We start from the raw sequence: 17,666 nt of genomic DNA, 5'->3' as shown, positions 1-17,666 counted from the left end.
AGTGTGATGAGAGAGAGGTTTAATAATGTGTGTGCAGAAGAGAGCGACAGAGAGAGAGAGGTGGATGGAGGGTGAGGGTAAGAGGCGGGGGATGTGGATAATTGTGGAGCCTGAAAAGGATTTTACACTTTTGTTGTCTCATTACCGCTCAAGTGGAGGAACGGCAAAATGAAATACCTTTTCAGAAAGAAAGATATGTGAGGAGGGAGGGGACGACGATGTGGAGCGGGGGGAGGAACTACGGCAGATACAACAACGACGACAACAACAACAAACAAACAAGGCAGCGAAGGAGAAGTGAGCAGCTGAATTAGTCAGAGGAAGCACAAGCAATATAAGAAGAATTATGAAAAGAGTGGATGATTAGAGAGGGAGGGAGGAAGGGTAGAGGGAAAACAGAGAGAGTGTAGTTCAGCCTGACTGGGGTCGGAGGCTTCTGTCCCTCTGGCTCAGCTATTGATTTAAAAAAAAAAAAAAAATCTTCACGTTTTTAAAGTGGTGTAAGAAAACGGCTTCCCTGGGGTGGAAGGGTAAGGGGGGGCAGACCACATGAGCAAACACACACGAGATAATACAGATGTCTTAAAAATTACACACACACACACACACACACACACACACACACACACACGCACACGCACACACACACTACAACATGCTCTTCCACTGTGCAGGGAGCTGTCCAGCGTTAGTGGTCCTGAAGCTGTCGAGGCCGTGCAGCGTGCCGGAGCTGTCCACTTTGACACTGTACTATACAGTGCTGAAACCAAACCTAAAAAGGTGTAGTCATGCAAACTATTGTTTTTAGTTGGTTTTTTTTTAGTTTTCCGTGCTACAATTGCAACGAGGCCACAGACAACGCAGTGGTGAGAAAACATGCTGCTCTGGCCTGTGTGTTAAAATTCTCAAACAGAGAAACATAAAAACATCAGACGTTCAAAAGGGAAGGTGGTGAAGAAATCTACTGACTAATCCATTGAGGAAGGGTTTTAATTGGCTGTTTACAATTGTTTCCTGTGATTGTAGTCTTTATGAATGGGAATATACTGTTTGCATTGTTAGAAGAACAACTCCACAGGGCATATTTTACAAAATGTAGAACATAAAGCCAGTAGAATAAGAAAATCACAATAATATAATATGACCTAATCACCAACCAGCATAAGTTTTCAGACTTAATGTGCTAAAATATGACTAGGAACCACCAAACCTGCAATACAATATTAGCAAATAATAAGATGAATTACATCAAAATGTGAAACGTCTAAACGCGTGATGGGTGAAATTCTATAGAGCCTCCCAGGGTCATGTGAAATTAAAAAATATTCAGATGAGAATCATTTGGAACGGATAAATAAACTGTACACATGGGACTGTTGAACCACGCACGTGTCAGGGTTGATCAACAATCAGAAATGATGTGAAATCTATACTAAATCATGCCTTAAATAACACTGGTCTAACTCTGGAGAGGCTTCCTTGATTAATCCCCCAGTATATTTTAAAGCACAGCACATCAGACAGTTATACTACAGTGTTGTAAAATGAATTTTGAATAAGAAAAAAAGCGCTTTGCCTCCTGACTGCAGCTGCCAAGTATTGCATGCCCTATTATTTTTGTTTTGGTCTTTGTGTTATAATGTAAAAATTCTCAGTCAAGCCAAAAATGTAAAAAAAAAAAAAGAGCTGATGAAACCATTCAGCTCACAGAGAAGAAACGGCGTGGATGCATTATTCTGCAGGGATGTTTTCTTATTAGCTGCCAAAATGTGTTGTGAAAAGTTAAAATAGTTCAGATGCTTGCCTATGCATGAATAAACGAGTGTTATCGGGGGTTTGGAAGTGAGAGACGACTGCAGTCATAGAGGTTAGTTCACATCAGCCTATCTCCTCAGACTGCTCTGTTTCTTTTATTTATATTCATATTTATTAAATATATGTAACAGAAAGCTTTTCTCCTTATTTAGGTCTGTATTTTTTTTTAGCAGCTATTCTGTATGTGATACAATAATGCTTTTAAAATATAGTACACATTGGTGTCTGCAGTGGCAGCATACGATGAGACGTGTAAGTACAATGATGAGCCACACCGCTGCTTTTTCTCTTCTCCATCATAGCGGCTATCACACACTTCACTCACACTTGCTCTTGCTCTGAATTGACAGAAAGCGGCGAAACAAGACCTTGTTCACAACATGGGCCCACAAGTGCATTACACGATGTGCTCTTCCCGTCCGTGACACAGAGGAAGAGTGCATCCTTCTCCTCTAATGGTACGGTCCCCCTCAGCTCCTCCTAACACAAGTGTCCTCTCCAGTACACCGGGGCAAAGCCAACACCTGAGCCTCTGACTCTCTGACACTTTCTCCACCTCCGCAGTCTCCATCTGGAAACCTGAAGGGAGACTTTAGCGTATTTTGTGTATGCTACCATGTAGTCACCGAGGCACGCACGCACAAACAACACACACAGCTACACTACAAGCACATGCGGACTTGTGCGCACGCACAAATCTGCAGACTTGCAGTGTAATCGCACGAACCCGGACAAACGTCCTCAGGAATTTCCAATGTTTTCATCTGGTTTTCTTCTACAAAAGCAATTGCATTGATCCAAGGGCCTGTCAGTCATTTGCAAAATCTGTCAGAGATAATTCTTCCACTTTACTGAAAAAGAAATCTACTACGGAGAACACTTTTCACAAATTCGGCCATAATTTTGTCACCTCCCCTTTTTTCTCCGCCATGTTTCGATTTCCCAAAATGATTTGGTCAGTAGAATGAAATGGAGCAGATCTGGTTAAATTTGGACTCACTTAGACTCAAGTACCATGCTCACCTCTGTTTCTAGGAAGCGACGAAGGGCTCTCTTCTTCTTTATGTTCTTCCGGCGCACAGACACCGCTACGCTCAGCACCACGATCACTACCATGAAGAGGCCGCCGATCACCCCCGCTGCGATCAGAGGGGTTCTGAATACAGGAACGGGAAAGTGGGGGGGAGTGGGGGAGAAAGATAACAAGCGAATGATGAAGACAGAAGAGGATGTAGGCAATGACACATCATCACTGGGAGATGATGAGGACAAAAAAGAAGTTGGCATCATTCCACACAAACAGAAACAAGCAAACGAATAAACAGAAACACAGGTCTCTGTGATCATACACAGAGTCGTATGTGGATGATCCTTACAAAAAAAAAAAAATCCTTCACCCTCAATTTTTGTCTGCTTCGGCACTGAGCCTCATCTGGTAACAAATATCCCTTCATGCCCTCTCATTAAAACCAAGGCTGAGATCAAAAGCATGGAAATAACCATCAAAGTGAATTCTGAGCACCACACCGACACTGTCATTTCAAATCAAGACTCTAAGTCATTTAGAAGTAAGCAGAAAGAGTCCCCCTCCCCCCAACCCCCCGCCCTCCCCACACACCACCGTCCATTTTTTTTTCAGCAGTGAAAGAACCCAATTTGGCCAACGCATACCCAGGCTCTGCCCTAAATCTGTGGAAATAGGCTGTTATTAAGGACTGTTTATCACAGACTGCAAGGATACACCCCATAAAATGTTATCGCAGTCAGCCAGCTCCGTGGGAAGTGAGGGACTCTGTATCTCCCCCACATCTCTCTCTCTCTCTTTGGCGGCAAAGGGGGAAAATCTCTCTTTTGGGAACTTAGAACTTGGACGGTTAAAGTGCAGGTGAGAACTGGATTCATACAGACCAATAAATCAGCCAGCATAATAAAAAATATACAATATCATCTCATTGTAAATTTGCTGGTATCAGCAATAAGCAGGAGGTATTTCACGTTTTTTTGGAAGCGATTTAGATACAGTGTCACTGCTTGTCCACAGTTCTTTGAATAATTATTTCAAAATAATTGTCAATACCACTCTTATATTTGTCCATTAAATGCAGGACTAGAATTTGGAGAGGATTAGTTTAGCGAAACTCATACGTACATCATATTTCCACTTTTGTGTGCGGATTAAACAAACAACGTATTGAGTCATTGCTAAGCTGGTAGGAAAACTTTTTTTATTTCTTCATTTTCTTTAATAGGCCAACTGTTTCATCCTGTTTCCAGCCTTTATTGTAAATTATCTGTTTTCTCTTTGTAACTTCATATTTACCCAGTCGAGAAAAGGGTGACATCAATCTTCTCATTTAACTGTTAGCAAGAAGGTGAAAGAGAATAACTACTGAAATGCTCCTCAGATAAACATGAATATTTATTAAATGAGGAACAACTTGTGTTATTGTATTTTTTCAGAGTAGATGAAACAAACAAACAATAATACAATGAATGCCATCTTATTTTTCAAAAGTGGATATTGGGCTCAAATCTTCAAAGAAATACTGTGGCTACAAATAGCCACATATAAAGTACATCAGCAAAAAAAAAAAAGGCCACAGAGGATTTAATGCATGACCAAATGTACCTTCAGCATCAAGATCCACTGTAGATTATCTAATTCAATCCACATGCTTCACTTGCTCGGTCTCTCCAACTGACATTAAGAGGTCCCCTGACTGATCACAAGAAACTTTGCTGTGCTATAAATGTACCCGAGGCACGCGGCTCTGAAGATCACCCAGCAGGCCACATGGTCAGCGACGCATTAAATGCAATGTTTCTCCACCATTGCAGCGACATCAGTATTCAAAAGATAATCAATTCATCACGCATGCGCGGCCGACCGTGCAACAGGGGCAGCTCTTATCATTTTGGACTAAATTAAAAGATACTGCCGTATAGAACATGTCGCGTGAGGTCGTCGGATTATATCAGACCAAATACCACATGAGTGAGTGGCAGCAAGTTTCATCAGATATGCACACATGTTAATTCCCCGTGGAACGATGGCCTTTGGAGGATTAGTGTAATCATCTGTTCCTGATAAGCCACTCATCATTTGTTGTTCCATAGTCAATGCATCCAACAGGTAACGGATCTATGACAAGTGCGACACCTCTGAGCAGGCGGCTGCGGGCCCTGGGTCAGCCGGGCGCCTGCTGCCGTATCCTGGCCGTGATCTGATGAAGCATCATCTGTTCACCAGGTCAGCCGCTAAGTACATTTCCCCCTCTGCAGCAGTTCCTCCTTTTGGCAGGGTCCCAAACACGGGTTCAGGAGGAGCAGTGTCGATCTTAGATATTGATGATTAAATACATGTGGGGCTCCTTACTCCTTCGTGGCCACCACTGCTTCCTGCAGTATAGTCAAGATGGTTTTTTTTCTTCCTTTTTTCCAGTCTGATGTATGGCGCTTAATCAGCCTCAAGGGTGCACAGAGCGGTGGAATCCTTACTTGGGACTGTTGCCGTTTCAAATATACACAATCTCGTTGTAACTTAACAATACTTCCAATATCAGAAGAGCTATATGTTTGCGACCGCATAGGGAGGGTTGAGCTCCCGCTCGTTACAGCCCCGTTCTCGCAGGACAGCGTTTCTGCTCCATGCGCTCAAATGCTCCCGACGAGGGGCATTCCTCTTGAGGATAGCGTGCCATGTGCACGGATCACGTGCACGCATGTGTTTTTTGCATAAACGAACGATAAAAGTCACACAGCCTTTCGCCAGTGCATTGTCCTTCTTCTCTGCTTAGCGTTGACCTTTTTTGGGGGGTTCAGTGTCGTTCTCCAGACAAACCAGTATGTTCTGCGGTGTTGACTGTTCCCTCTGCTTATGAGCCTATGTTTTCCTTTTTTTAATTTTCTTTCTTTTCGAAATCATTCCTCACAAGACCCCACAACAATTCTTGCCGCCACCTGATGCCAAACACAGTGAATCCATTTCATTTGCTGTAAACTGTTGGCGGCATTTTGTTCCCTTTTCTCCCCAACAGCCTCAGAACAAAAGCTAAAGCGCAATCAATTTATCAAGCGCCGGGCCAATTGCTAGTGAACACACACGCTCACAAACACACACACACGCATGCATGCACAGAGCGGCTTTAAGGACCTTAGAGCTAGCCATTAATCACAGATTTTGCAGAGTGTGTTTGCGTGTGTGTGTTTGTGTGTGTGTGTTGAGGTGGGGTTAATGGAGTATTTTGTACCTGTCCATCCAGCCAATACAGTCTTGCAGTCTTGGTCCAATGCACCTAGGTAAACAATACAGGACAAGCACAAAGTTAAAATTTTTTGCATGCAGTCAGGGAAATGGTGAGTGAATACATCCTTCATAACTTTATGCAAATGCTTGTATATGCTTTATTTGCTATCCAAAGCAGTAGCACAATCCGTTGTCTGTGTGTATGTGTGTGTTTGTGTGTGTGTGTGTATGTATTACGTGTGTGTGTTGAGGGAAGCATGTGTATCCATTAGGAGATTGAAAGGTGCTATAGCACAATGTCTCCTGCTCTTTCTTTTTTTCATAACTCATGAACTTTGAAGAGGAGCAAAGAAAACATAGTACACTATTTACTTGTCTTTTTCCCCCAATTTGTCCCCAGTCTTTTTTTCAGTTTAATCTGAATATATCCAGTAAAGATTCTGCCTGCTGAATGTCAAACACATATGATGATTTGATGTTATTGTATGCTTTAATGGCACAAGGCCAATCAAAAGCATCCAAATAAAACATGTTTTTCTGATGCCTGTAGGCAAACTTGAAATATAAAGTGAGTTCTGAACTAAAGCCTTGTTAGCTCTTTTTCATCTCCAACTTTATTCTCAGTTCAGCTTCAGAGTGACATATAAAAGAAAAGGTTAGCGTCTAATGAAAGGCACAGATTTCGCCAGTACTCCTGCGCCGACGTTTCAAATCTTCCATGTGCAGTAACGCACTACTGGCATAATATGCCATGACTGACAGACTTAGTGGCTCTTTTTCGGAAACGTTCAGGAGTAAAGAATATTGGTTTCTTCATGACTCTGTCTCCCCCTTTTCCCCCTCCCTCCCTCCCTCCCTCCCTCAGCTTGTGTTTGTTGAGAGGCGGGCCAGCTTACGGTGCTTCACCTGTGACAAAGTGTCAGCCGGGTGTTTTCCATTTACGACTACATTGTTATGCTCAAGCGAGCTGGAGGCTGTCACTCAGGAGAGGAGAGATGGCATACAGCGAAGTGACATACACTCCCTCAGGAGTTGAAGTCAAAATGATGTCTCACCAACCCTTGTTGAGTATAATATTGAGAGATCAGCGGCTAGTGAGTAATGGAGGGTGGTAAGGTACTTCACTGACTCCTCTCACTTTCGGTCTTTTTCTCGTTTTCCTGCTTCCCCTCCTTATTTATCTCCTTTATCCTGAAAAGACGTCGGCTGATCATTTCATGTCTGCAGGGCATGGATAGTGTAGTAGCCAACCAGTAGCATGGTAACTGCATTCAGTTACAGGCTAATTTCAGCAATAACACAGTTCGTGCAAGAGACCTGCTTGAACCATTAATTCCTGTTTACTCGATTGACTAAAAAAAACATGCCTGTTTTAGAAGCAGCTTTGAATCCAGCAAAATTTCATCAATATGGATGGTGCAACACAGTCAAATCATTTGGACCCTCCTGCTCTCGGCTTCAGTCATCAACTGGAAGGTGGTTTGCAATTGGTCAGAGGTGCAAATGTGTGTGCCTGCGAGGAAAACCACCAACTGTGGCCACAGCGGCCCAATAAATTCATTTTGGACTCACTCTGCCTGATTTGAAATCTTGTACTGTATGACGAGGATCCTAACGTTAAGGTTAATACTTTTACTTAAGAGAAGGTTCAACTCATCTTTGGTGTTAATGAAAGTGTTTTATGTGTGCTCCTGCATTGTTTTGTGCGGCAATTGAGTTCTTCAATTTGCAAAGTGAGGAGATGCTCATGGTAGTATTGTCCGATTTAGTTGCAAGATTAGAATTGACTGATACGCGTAATCATCTGTGTCAGCCAATCTTCCAGTTGATTGTCCCCATAATTATCCATCGTCCTCTGACACAGTATCAAATGCAAATGTGTAGATATGTCCATGTTTTTCAGGTTTATTTAGTAAAACAATGACGGCAACAACACTGGACATCCGTGTTATATAGTTTCAGTATTGAGCATTGAACCCTTGACCTGTGACCAGTCTTTGTCCTGACTCCACTTACCCCTGTGTGCAGTTGATGTGGCAGGGATGGCATTCGTTGTTGGCTTCGGCATACTTGAAGATGAAGCTGTTGGCCCCTTGCAGGCCATCCGGACACTTTTCCACACAATTCGGACCGTCCTTGAAGTGAAGGCATTTCACACAGTGCTCTGGGCCCTACGGGAAGTAAAAAAAGAAAAGAAAAGAAAACACTGTTTTGCTTATTCTCATTTTGAAACCTTCTGAATGAGATGTTTACAGTACAATGCAGTACGGATAAAGCGTACTGTATGTATTAACCATTACAAGGTGTTAAGCTTCCATTTGGCAAGGCACCTAACTGACGTATTATCATTAACAGCATGGCAGCCCCATTCCTGCTCTAATGATAGTGTGTTCAAGTATTAATGTTGACTCTGGACAACCTCCACACAGAGATGTTTAGGTGACAGTTTTTACTCTCAAGTTGTGACTCAAAACTTCCTGCGTGTAGACACCTGAGATCATAAATCCAGGCATAAAGGACAAATCAATAGTGTTGCAAACCTAAAGGTTGAGAAAATCTGCCGTCGCCTCAGTTTTTAAAGTAGAGTGATTGATGGGTACGTTTCTACTTGATCGACGTGGCGAGTGCAGCTTTCTTAGCAGCTTTATAGATTAAATTGTTTCACCTGAGTCCGTGCAGCAGTAAAAGCGGAACGAGAGATAGCATTAGGCAACCGACAGAAGATGAAAGCCGCGATAAGTGAGACTAGAAAAAGCGAAAAAAATAAGTACTGTCGCGTAATAAGGCAGAGTTAAGTAGAGAGAGTGGACACGGATGCAGCATAACCGAGGAGAGGAGTGAGTCAGTGAGAGCGAGTGAGCGAGATATGGTGTGAATAACAGAGAGAGAGAGAGAGAGAGAGGGGCGGGAGGGAGGGAGGGAGCAGACGAGACACATAAAGCAGTGTGAGCGGAGCAGGCAGATAATAACCATCGCTCACAGCACACACAATGACCATAACAATCCGCCTAGAACAGGATTTATGGAGCTAATATAGGCAAGGGAGGAGGTAGGGGAGGAGAAGACGAGAGGCGGAGAGCTCTCCCAGACAGGCTCCGTATCACCAGCAGGCCGAAAGAACGTCTCATTGACAAACAACCCTAGCACACATTTACTGTATACAAACAAGAACTGAAATCAACTCAGCGACCGTTCATTTCACTCACATATACACTATCATAGATGTCTGAAAAACATTTCACTAAAAAAGGGGATGCCGAGATAAAAAGATGAGACTGAAAAGTGAAGGACTGTGTATGAGATCTTATTCATACATACCAAGAAGTAATGCCTGTGCATGGGCTTCATACATATGTGTGTGTTTGTGTGTATATGTGTGTGTAAGAGTGTGCATAAAGTAGTGTGTGTGTGTGTGTGTGTGTGTGTGTGTGTGTGTGTGTGTGTGTGTGTGTGTGTGTGTGTGTGTGTGTGTGTGTGTGTGTGTGTGTGTGTGTGTGTGTGTGTGTGTGTGTGTGTGTGTGTGTGTGTGCGCGTGCGCGCGTGCGCGCGTGCGTGCGTGCGTGCGTGCGTGAGTGCGTGAGTGCGTGCGTGCAAGCGTTTGCGTGCAAGCGTTCGCGTGCGAGTGTGTGTGAACATGCATTCACTCCGGTATAATTATGCAAATTGAAAGTCTCACTGCTCTCACTGGATTAAGTGTTGAGCCCGGCACTTTTATGAGTGTCTTTCCACCCATGGCTATTGGTGTGTATGTATGTGTGTGTGTGTGTGTGTGTGTGTGTGTGTGTGTGTGTGTGTATGTGTGTGTATGTGTGTGTGTGTGTGTGTGTGTGTGTGTGTGTGTGTGTGTGTGTGTGTGTGTGTGTGTGTGTGTGTGTGTGTGTGTGTGTGTGTGTGTGTGTGTGTGTGTGTGTGTGTGTGTGTGTGTGTATGTGTGTGTCCGTCCAATAATTACTTCCTATCAGCAAGCGTAATAATGTGACAGAGCAAACAAACAGTGTTTGGACCAGCAGGGTACTTTGACATCAAGAAAATGGCAGGGACTCCTCATGTTGCCACCGAAGTGCCCCGCTGTAAATTCAAATTTTTGGGCTTAATGCTGATGGTATAGTGTGTGTGTGATGCTGTTTGATGTGTGTCAGTGTGTGTTGGCATAACATCTACAGTACCTTTCCCTGTCTTTCCATGCACAAAGTGCTCAAGTATTGCAAGAGGCCTGACCATCAACGGCTTTTCCAAACCGTGATCAGGTACATGAGGAATTTACAGGCTATTGTATTTTAATGTACAGACCTTGTACACTATATCTGCTGAAGTCTGAAAATATCACACTGCAAAATAAATGTAAGCATCACTATCGAGGTGGAGAGATGAAAGGACTATGGGCAGAAAAGGAACATTGGGGCAAACAGGAAAAAAAGATGGATGAGTAGCTTCTATGAAAGGAGAGTGGTTTACAGTGTTTGCGAAGGAATATACTGTAAGGGCACTCCAGCAGAGTCAAATGCATTTCTTTTAAATTAAATCTCAGTACAATGACATCAATACATATGTGTGTGACTGTGTAAGAATATTGCAGTATTTCAGTAAAGACACAATAAACGTTTACTGATCAACAGGACCAACTACCATCATCACCTATTCTTCCCATAACAGAGCCGGTATTCATGATTATAGTCATATAGCTGCAATCCCTCTCCACAGAAGGCATTAGGCTATCAAATCCCTGTGTGTAAACGCTAATGTAATTTCCATGGGCACTGTGGCCATTACACGATTGCTGTAATGCATTTGCATGCCTGTGCTGCACATATGACATTTATATGAGGTTCAACAGGTTACCCCGTCTCTCTCTCTCTCTCATACACACTCACACACGCGCACCAATCCATATAGGCTGAAATACTGTGTGAAAATGCGCAACATTTCATTGTCATTACGGATAGAAATTAGGTTTCTATGCAATTAAACTGCAACTGCAAAAACATTTAGTGGGAAACGTGGTCGCTGCCTACATTATGTCGAGAGGCAACATTTGTCTTGAGCAAATGACGTTGCAGTGTACTTACTGTACACAACATCAATTTCTAAGAAAAGTGGTTGGAAATAAGGACATGGTGAAGCAGTCGCTGAAAATCGATGTACAATCACACAACCTTTGAGGGCGTTTTCACAATTGAAAGTCCAGACCAAGGTCAGAACCAACGTTCATGACTTTGTTACACTGTACACATTTGATCCAGTTAGTTGAAAAACATATGTCCAGTAGACATCCCCTACCTGGGCTGCATCTCCCTGTACTTGACATTGATTTGTTTGTAGACAGCGTGTCATCGGAGTCAAAGACCACAAGTAATCCTGCTCAAATAGCAATTTGGTATTTTGTCCTCCCCCACACCCTGTGTGGTGCCACCACGGCATATTAATGCTTCTCTTCCACTTCTTTCTCTTCTTCTATTGTTTAATGCAGTCTCAACTTCGTGCCATCCGTGCAAAAGTCCGAACTGTCCCTGAGTGTTTTCCCACTGCGGACGAACCAAACCACGGTCCAGTTTGATCCGGACCATGACCACCTCTTTTGGTCAGACTTAATTTGGGCCCGTCTGTCCGGACTGCGGTCTGAGGCACATTTCACACCTGTTGGTTTGGTTCAGTCTCAACTGACAGTCCGAAGGCCCGGACCAAACAAGGACGGAAGGGAAAAGCGCCCTTAGATAAACCTAAGGACTTTTCAGGTAATTAAGAATCCTTTTAAGGTAAAAGAAAAAGTATAAATAAAGACTGAACACAGCCTCCAGTGATTTTTCTATGTGGTCTAATTATTAGTTGAAAACATTTATTCAGCTGTTACAAATCATTACAAAGTACTTTGAAGTGCCAGCTCAAAGTTTTTTAATCATTCAAACTGCTGACGGTCAGCTACAGGTCTCTGCGTGTGTGTTGTTCTCTTTATAGCAGCCACCTTCCCATGACTTAGTCTTGGAAAAACAGTATCAAGTGAACAGCCAATGTCACTATAGGGATCATCTTGCTCTGGGCCCGTACACGACGCCCGTCAATACGTCAACATTCCAAATGATGAATATACTCAGCAGTCAGTAATATATATTACAGGAGTGATCAGTGGTCTTTACTCAGTACTCGTGGTACCACGACAATCGTAGAAGACCGCCTTCATTTTGAACTCAGCTACACACGAGCGGGGTTTCGTGACTGTATTTTTCACGGTGGTAAAGCTTTCACTGTAACAATATCTGTCCACAGACCAACAGACAGACACGGCCTCCTCGGTCTGCTTGTGCTTGACACACACACACACACACACACACACACACACACACACACAGGAAGGAAAACAATATCACCCACCCTGTTGCAGCTGGTGATCAAACCATCAAATCTCCTCCACCAACAACAATAACTCCATCTAAATCCAACAACCACGTGCTCACAAACAGACATTTACAGCGGTTTGGGGGAGAAAAAACCCCATAATACACACTTCTACACTATATTGGGCAAACTAAGTGATAGGGTGTGATGGGGGGCAAAAAGCAGCACACGGCCCCTCTGGCTTACATGTGTCGCAAAGCATCCCTCTCTATCAAACAGCAAGATCAGATTGTAAGAGAAGGCACAGGATGAGGGGCCTCGTGTGCCTGTGGGTGTAGACAGAAATGAAGGTCAGGGATTTATTTTTCACTGTGCTATTTTTCTAATGCACAGCTGCTACCACACAAACTTTTCAACAAGCCGCTTTTCCAAGAGCTTGTGAAATGCAGAAGTTTGTCGGGAGCACAAATGCTTCTTTTCTTTTCTTTGAAAATAACAGCAACAAATGCTTGAAAACCCCACAACCCTATAAAGGACAGTAAAGCTTATGATGGACAAAAGAAAAAGAAAAAATACACAAACACATATCAGTTTTCATATCGGCTTGCAAAAGAATGCGGATTTGTGATGATCAGTGTTGGCTTTGAGTCAGAACACGAGACCCAATCAATTGCAAAGCACACTTGACTGCTCATACAACAATTATTCATATTCAAAGATGACCACACAGGTTTGTCTGCAGCTCCAGGGCTTGAGTTTTGTGGGGAGTAACGCAATGTTTTGGCACGAAACTCTCGTCGATACATGGGGGGAAAAACTTGAGCCCTTTTCGCTGACACTGCTCCTGGTACTTCCATGGGATTTGTTGACTCTTGCTGTAAGACAAACTTGAAATATCTGGAGCCTGTCCTTTTAAAAGACATGAATCTTGATTTTCGAAGTCAAGTCTTTCTAAGTTGGCTTGCTGTTCCCTGTCACATTATAACCCAGATTAGCCTTGGCTCCATGGCTTCTAGCTGGGACACAAACAGAGGAGCTGTTCATCCTCCAGTGATGGAATATTGCCACCGCGTGTATTGCTTTTCACGTTGAACGCTACTTCTCTGTGATGCCTAGATAAAAGGAAATGTAAACACGCTGCTCGACCAGCAGCCCTCTGTGCCGTCTACATTAAGGAGGCCGGCGTGTGAAACCCAATGCTTCAGTCTGCATCGATATTGTTGTCTATAGGAACAAGCTTACCGAGCCGAGGCAGGTCAAAGAGTCCTCGTCGGCTCGCTCACACTGGGCATCGCACTCCACACACACGGACCCGTTGGCATACTCGCGGATATCCCTGCGAGAGGTGGAGGGAAGCGAGGGAGGGAGGGATTAGGATGGGCGGGGGACAGAATGAGAAAACAGGGGTGAGAGACAAGGCGGAGGGAGAGAAAGATTATTCCTTCAGCCAGTATGGACGTTAGATCTTGTAGAACAGAGAAAATACAGCTTGTGTTACTCGTTCGCTTGCAGCCCTTTTAACAAAAGGGGACCATTTGCTTGATTTGTAGAAACAGCATGGAGGGAACTAAATACTGAGCAACAAGACGTCAATCTCTTCTCCATGTCTCAAATCATTCAATATGTTGAATTTGAATTGTTAAATTGCTGATTGCAATCTCAATTTTAATCTCGCATTTCATTTTCAGTAGAGCATTTTTCAATAATGGCTCAAATTATTTAGAATTTATGGTTTTGATTTTTTGAGCAAAGAAGATATATGGAGAAATTTGTATTAAATAAATTGTAAATGGTTTGGTTATCCTTTGAGCCTTGATTCTATACAATGTTTACTTTGGAAACGGAGGTCAATATGTAGTGAAAGCATTACGCAGGCGCATGCTCAAACACACACACATACACACACACACACACACAGGCATACACGCTCTGCTCTTACACGCAAAAGCATTGTAGCTAATTATCTAACTGTAACTCTGATGGCATCACTCACTGGGGACGACACATTTGAAAGGTGCAATACCTGCGAGGGGTGCAGCGATTTCAAAAATCAATTAAATTAAGTGCCTTGTTATTCAATTTCTACAATCCCCTTATAATAGTAGAACACCAGAGTGGCCTCCAAAAGTCATTAAATCTGACCACAGTGCGACAGAGTTGGCACTTTGCCTTTGTCACTACAGGACAAGGAGAATGGCTTTTGGGTACTTGGTCAGTAAAATGAAACAGAATGTTCCATCTCAGAAATAGGAAAAAAAAAATGTCATTGCCCAACTGGGATCTAAATCAAATTAGTATTAATTATGCTTCATCTGGCCTTCAGAAAACCTTCCAGGAGGCAAGGGAGGTACGCTTTTGTCTGGGTGTGTGCTGGTTGAATTAATAAAGGCTGCAGCGGAGCTGGAAGATATCACTGATGCTTGATGCTGTGCTCTGCCTTCCTATGTTTTCTGTGACAAGGACGCAGCAAGATTTTCGCAGCGAGTGATACATCTTGATGTGGACTTGACGCAAAATGAACATTCATTACAAACGGCTTTCAGGCATAATCTCTACAGCAGAACCTGTGTTCCCACAGAAAAAATGAAACTGCCCGTTTGGTATTTTGAATCATAAAGGCCATTGATTTGTCAAACATTTTTCAACAACTATTCATAATTAATTTCAGATATAAAGCCTGTTGTCGATTCCCTGCTGTCTGACAAGTGTTGGGTTGTCAATACACCTGGGTCGGAGATGAAAGAAAAGTAAATGAGCAATACAATAAATACTGCATGTTGTGTAGAACATTTATCCGTTTTTACAATGGATGTTTTTTTTGCAAATCTGAAATATTGATGTGCTTGGTTTAACATTTGAAACATAGGAGTCATAACAACATTTTGACTAAAGTTGCGTCTTCCTGGCTTGACAGTCAGTGTTTGCTCAGCTCAGTCCTCAACTGCCGCTGTCCTCCAATCCTGCGAGATGCGGCCATGCACATTGGGTTCGAAGTGTTGGAGTTGCGTGCGTTGACGCACTGCTTGGTTGTGCCCGTGACCCTGATGGTGTGGTGCAGTGTTGACGTGCAGGTGGACAGGTAGGCAGGGCGTGGCCCCGTGCGCAAGCAGTGACTGTGACACGCAGTGACACGCCTAGCCCCCCTGCCCCAACAACACCTTTCGGGTCCTCGTCCTCCTTCTCCAATGCGGCCCCCCGTGCAAAAACCAATGTTGATCAACTAAGGACTCTGAACTTAGTGTAAAAGCATCATCCTATCACTTCTGCCAGATGAAATTAATATCTAAAATTTTTCTTAATGAAACTCACCGGGGGAGCAGGTCTCATCACCTTTGATGGTGAGGTGGAGAGCATACTTCTTTTATTATCAAGGGGCCCCATATTAATTTGACACTCTGCAGGGGTGCCTTCTAAACCGAGGGTTTCCACCACATTTTTAAATTGGTTTTTTTTCCACCCCTCTGGCTTTTAATATAAAAGTAAAGTAAGTTCATAGTAAACAGGAAAAAAAACAAAAAAACAACCTGTGGCTGTAACAAAGAGCCTTGATTTGTTCTTCAAGTGAACTGTATCTTTTGTTGAGAAGGTTGAGCAGCAGAGATTCCGACAATAGAGGGTCGATAGAGAATCAGTGGTTTTCTTCTTCTTTTCCCCCCCTTGATTTGATCAGCGGAGCACACTTTACTGCTACTTCACTCTCCTGAAACGCATCGAGAATAATCTGCAGGCTTCTGTCAGCTACGTAATATAGAAGTCAGTTTGATCTTTCCCGCACTGGCAACCTGCAAAGTAAATGTATGAACGAAGGATGGTGGTGAAGACTTGAAAAGCACACAGTTATACTAGCAGAATTACAAACCAAACTCGGAGGACTTCAGGCAGGGATTTCCTGCCCGTTTGATATCGGGAAACCAAAGAGTGTCGTGAATGATTGACGACAGCTCTGAAAAACCCATGCAAATATAAATTATTTGGTTTTCTGGCACTTTATACACTGTATTCAGTACTAAGATGGAACAGCATTTGGGAAAAAGATAACAAGAGAGTTCATTTTAGCAGGGAATCTTTGTTGGTACAGTAAGAAGCTTACTGAAACCTTTTTTTTCCCCACGTCATTGATGATAAAAGATATAAATGTCGGTGACCGCATGCTGAGTGTTGTCACGCTAATGCTGCCTAACCGGTCACAACAGAACATGCGTCAAACGGATCCGTTTTTTGTCTCCTGTGCGAACCTCGTACTAACTAAACCAAGCAATCGAGCGAGTGTAGTGATGATTTTTGGGAGGGATCAGCGGTTTCCTTGATACTGAGAACAGGGAAGCAGGATCTGCGAACGAAGCAGCATAAAATACCAAAAGGATGGCGGGGGTGACGCAGGGACACGATTTTCTCCTCATCTGTGTTTCTTTGCTTGTTTGATGCCCTGAAGATCCTGTTTGTGGTGAATTATCTGGCACAGTCTGTCTGACCTTCACACGGATGTCCGTATATTAAGACAATGGGAGAAAGCACTGTAAGGCTGACGTTTGCCTATGACACCCTGTGTAATTAATGGTATACTTATTCGTCAAGCACCCAATGGACATGAACATGAATCTATCTTACTTTTTTGTATTTTGTATTCTGCTTTCTTCCTCTCTATCTTTTCATATTAGCCACAACCTTGGTCGGACTGAAAGAGCAGGTGCACTCTGCAGCTGAGGGAGAGGAAAGAAGTGGCATCTTGTCACAAATAGAAGCTACCGATTTTGTAGGAGAGGTCTGGGACATGGTTTCCCGGCCAGTGACACTCTGGTCTCTGGTAACGAATCCACGGCGAGCAGTGCCTACTATGTTACTTAAGCTACAGTGCTGCGGCCTGAGCAGAATATAGTTTCCATTCTGATGTGGATTGAAGCAACACTATACAACTGGCTGCTTTTTCTCACTTTTGTCGGTTTGAAAGAAATCTACAACCTGAAAACAAAGTCCAGGCAAATAGCGGGGAAGCGATGTGATTTAGTGGTTTCTTCCATGAACTAAGATGACAGGTGTAAAGGCGTTTTACATTTTTGGGCAAATCCAAAGCCTCCAATCTAATTTACATCGTGATTAGGTTGGGAAAGGCCGTTTCCTGTATGCACAAGTCCTGAGGACATTTAGAGGATGTCTCCCGCATGAGCTCTGATCGCGGCATATATACATCACCTATCTGTACAAAGCACCAGTAATCCCAGGGTCTCCCTGAATAAACTGTTACGACGATAACGATAAGCCACCTGGATCCCGGTGC

The 17,666-nt window shown here is 43.3% G+C and overlaps 1 protein-coding gene and 1 long non-coding RNA gene across 4 annotated transcripts in view; one reads left to right on the top strand and one right to left on the bottom strand.

The window, feature by feature from the left end:
• Window positions 1-17,666, bottom strand: part of LOC118282767 (receptor tyrosine-protein kinase erbB-4-like) — a 251,138-nt gene that overhangs the window by 48,179 nt on the left and 185,293 nt on the right. For both annotated transcript variants that reach the window (XM_035604147.2, XM_035604148.2), the window contains exons 14-17: window positions 13,634-13,727; window positions 8,078-8,232; window positions 6,066-6,110; window positions 2,839-2,971 (exon numbers count right to left, since the gene is read on the bottom strand). In XM_035604147.2, the coding sequence (XP_035460040.2) occupies window positions 2,839-2,971; window positions 6,066-6,110; window positions 8,078-8,232; window positions 13,634-13,727 (427 nt within the window). The remainder of the gene's footprint in view (window positions 1-2,838; window positions 2,972-6,065; window positions 6,111-8,077; window positions 8,233-13,633; window positions 13,728-17,666) is intronic.
• The window catches only part of LOC124850994, a 216,318-nt gene that overhangs the window by 21,403 nt on the left and 177,249 nt on the right, over window positions 1-17,666 (top strand). The gene's annotated exons all lie outside the window — the stretch shown is intronic.

This window comes from Scophthalmus maximus, chromosome 14, assembly GCF_022379125.1.
Source record: "Scophthalmus maximus strain ysfricsl-2021 chromosome 14, ASM2237912v1, whole genome shotgun sequence".
Lineage (NCBI taxonomy): Eukaryota > Metazoa > Chordata > Actinopteri > Pleuronectiformes > Scophthalmidae > Scophthalmus > Scophthalmus maximus.
The sequence above is the reverse complement of the archived record's forward strand: the minus strand, read 5'-3'. Positions and strand labels throughout refer to the sequence as shown.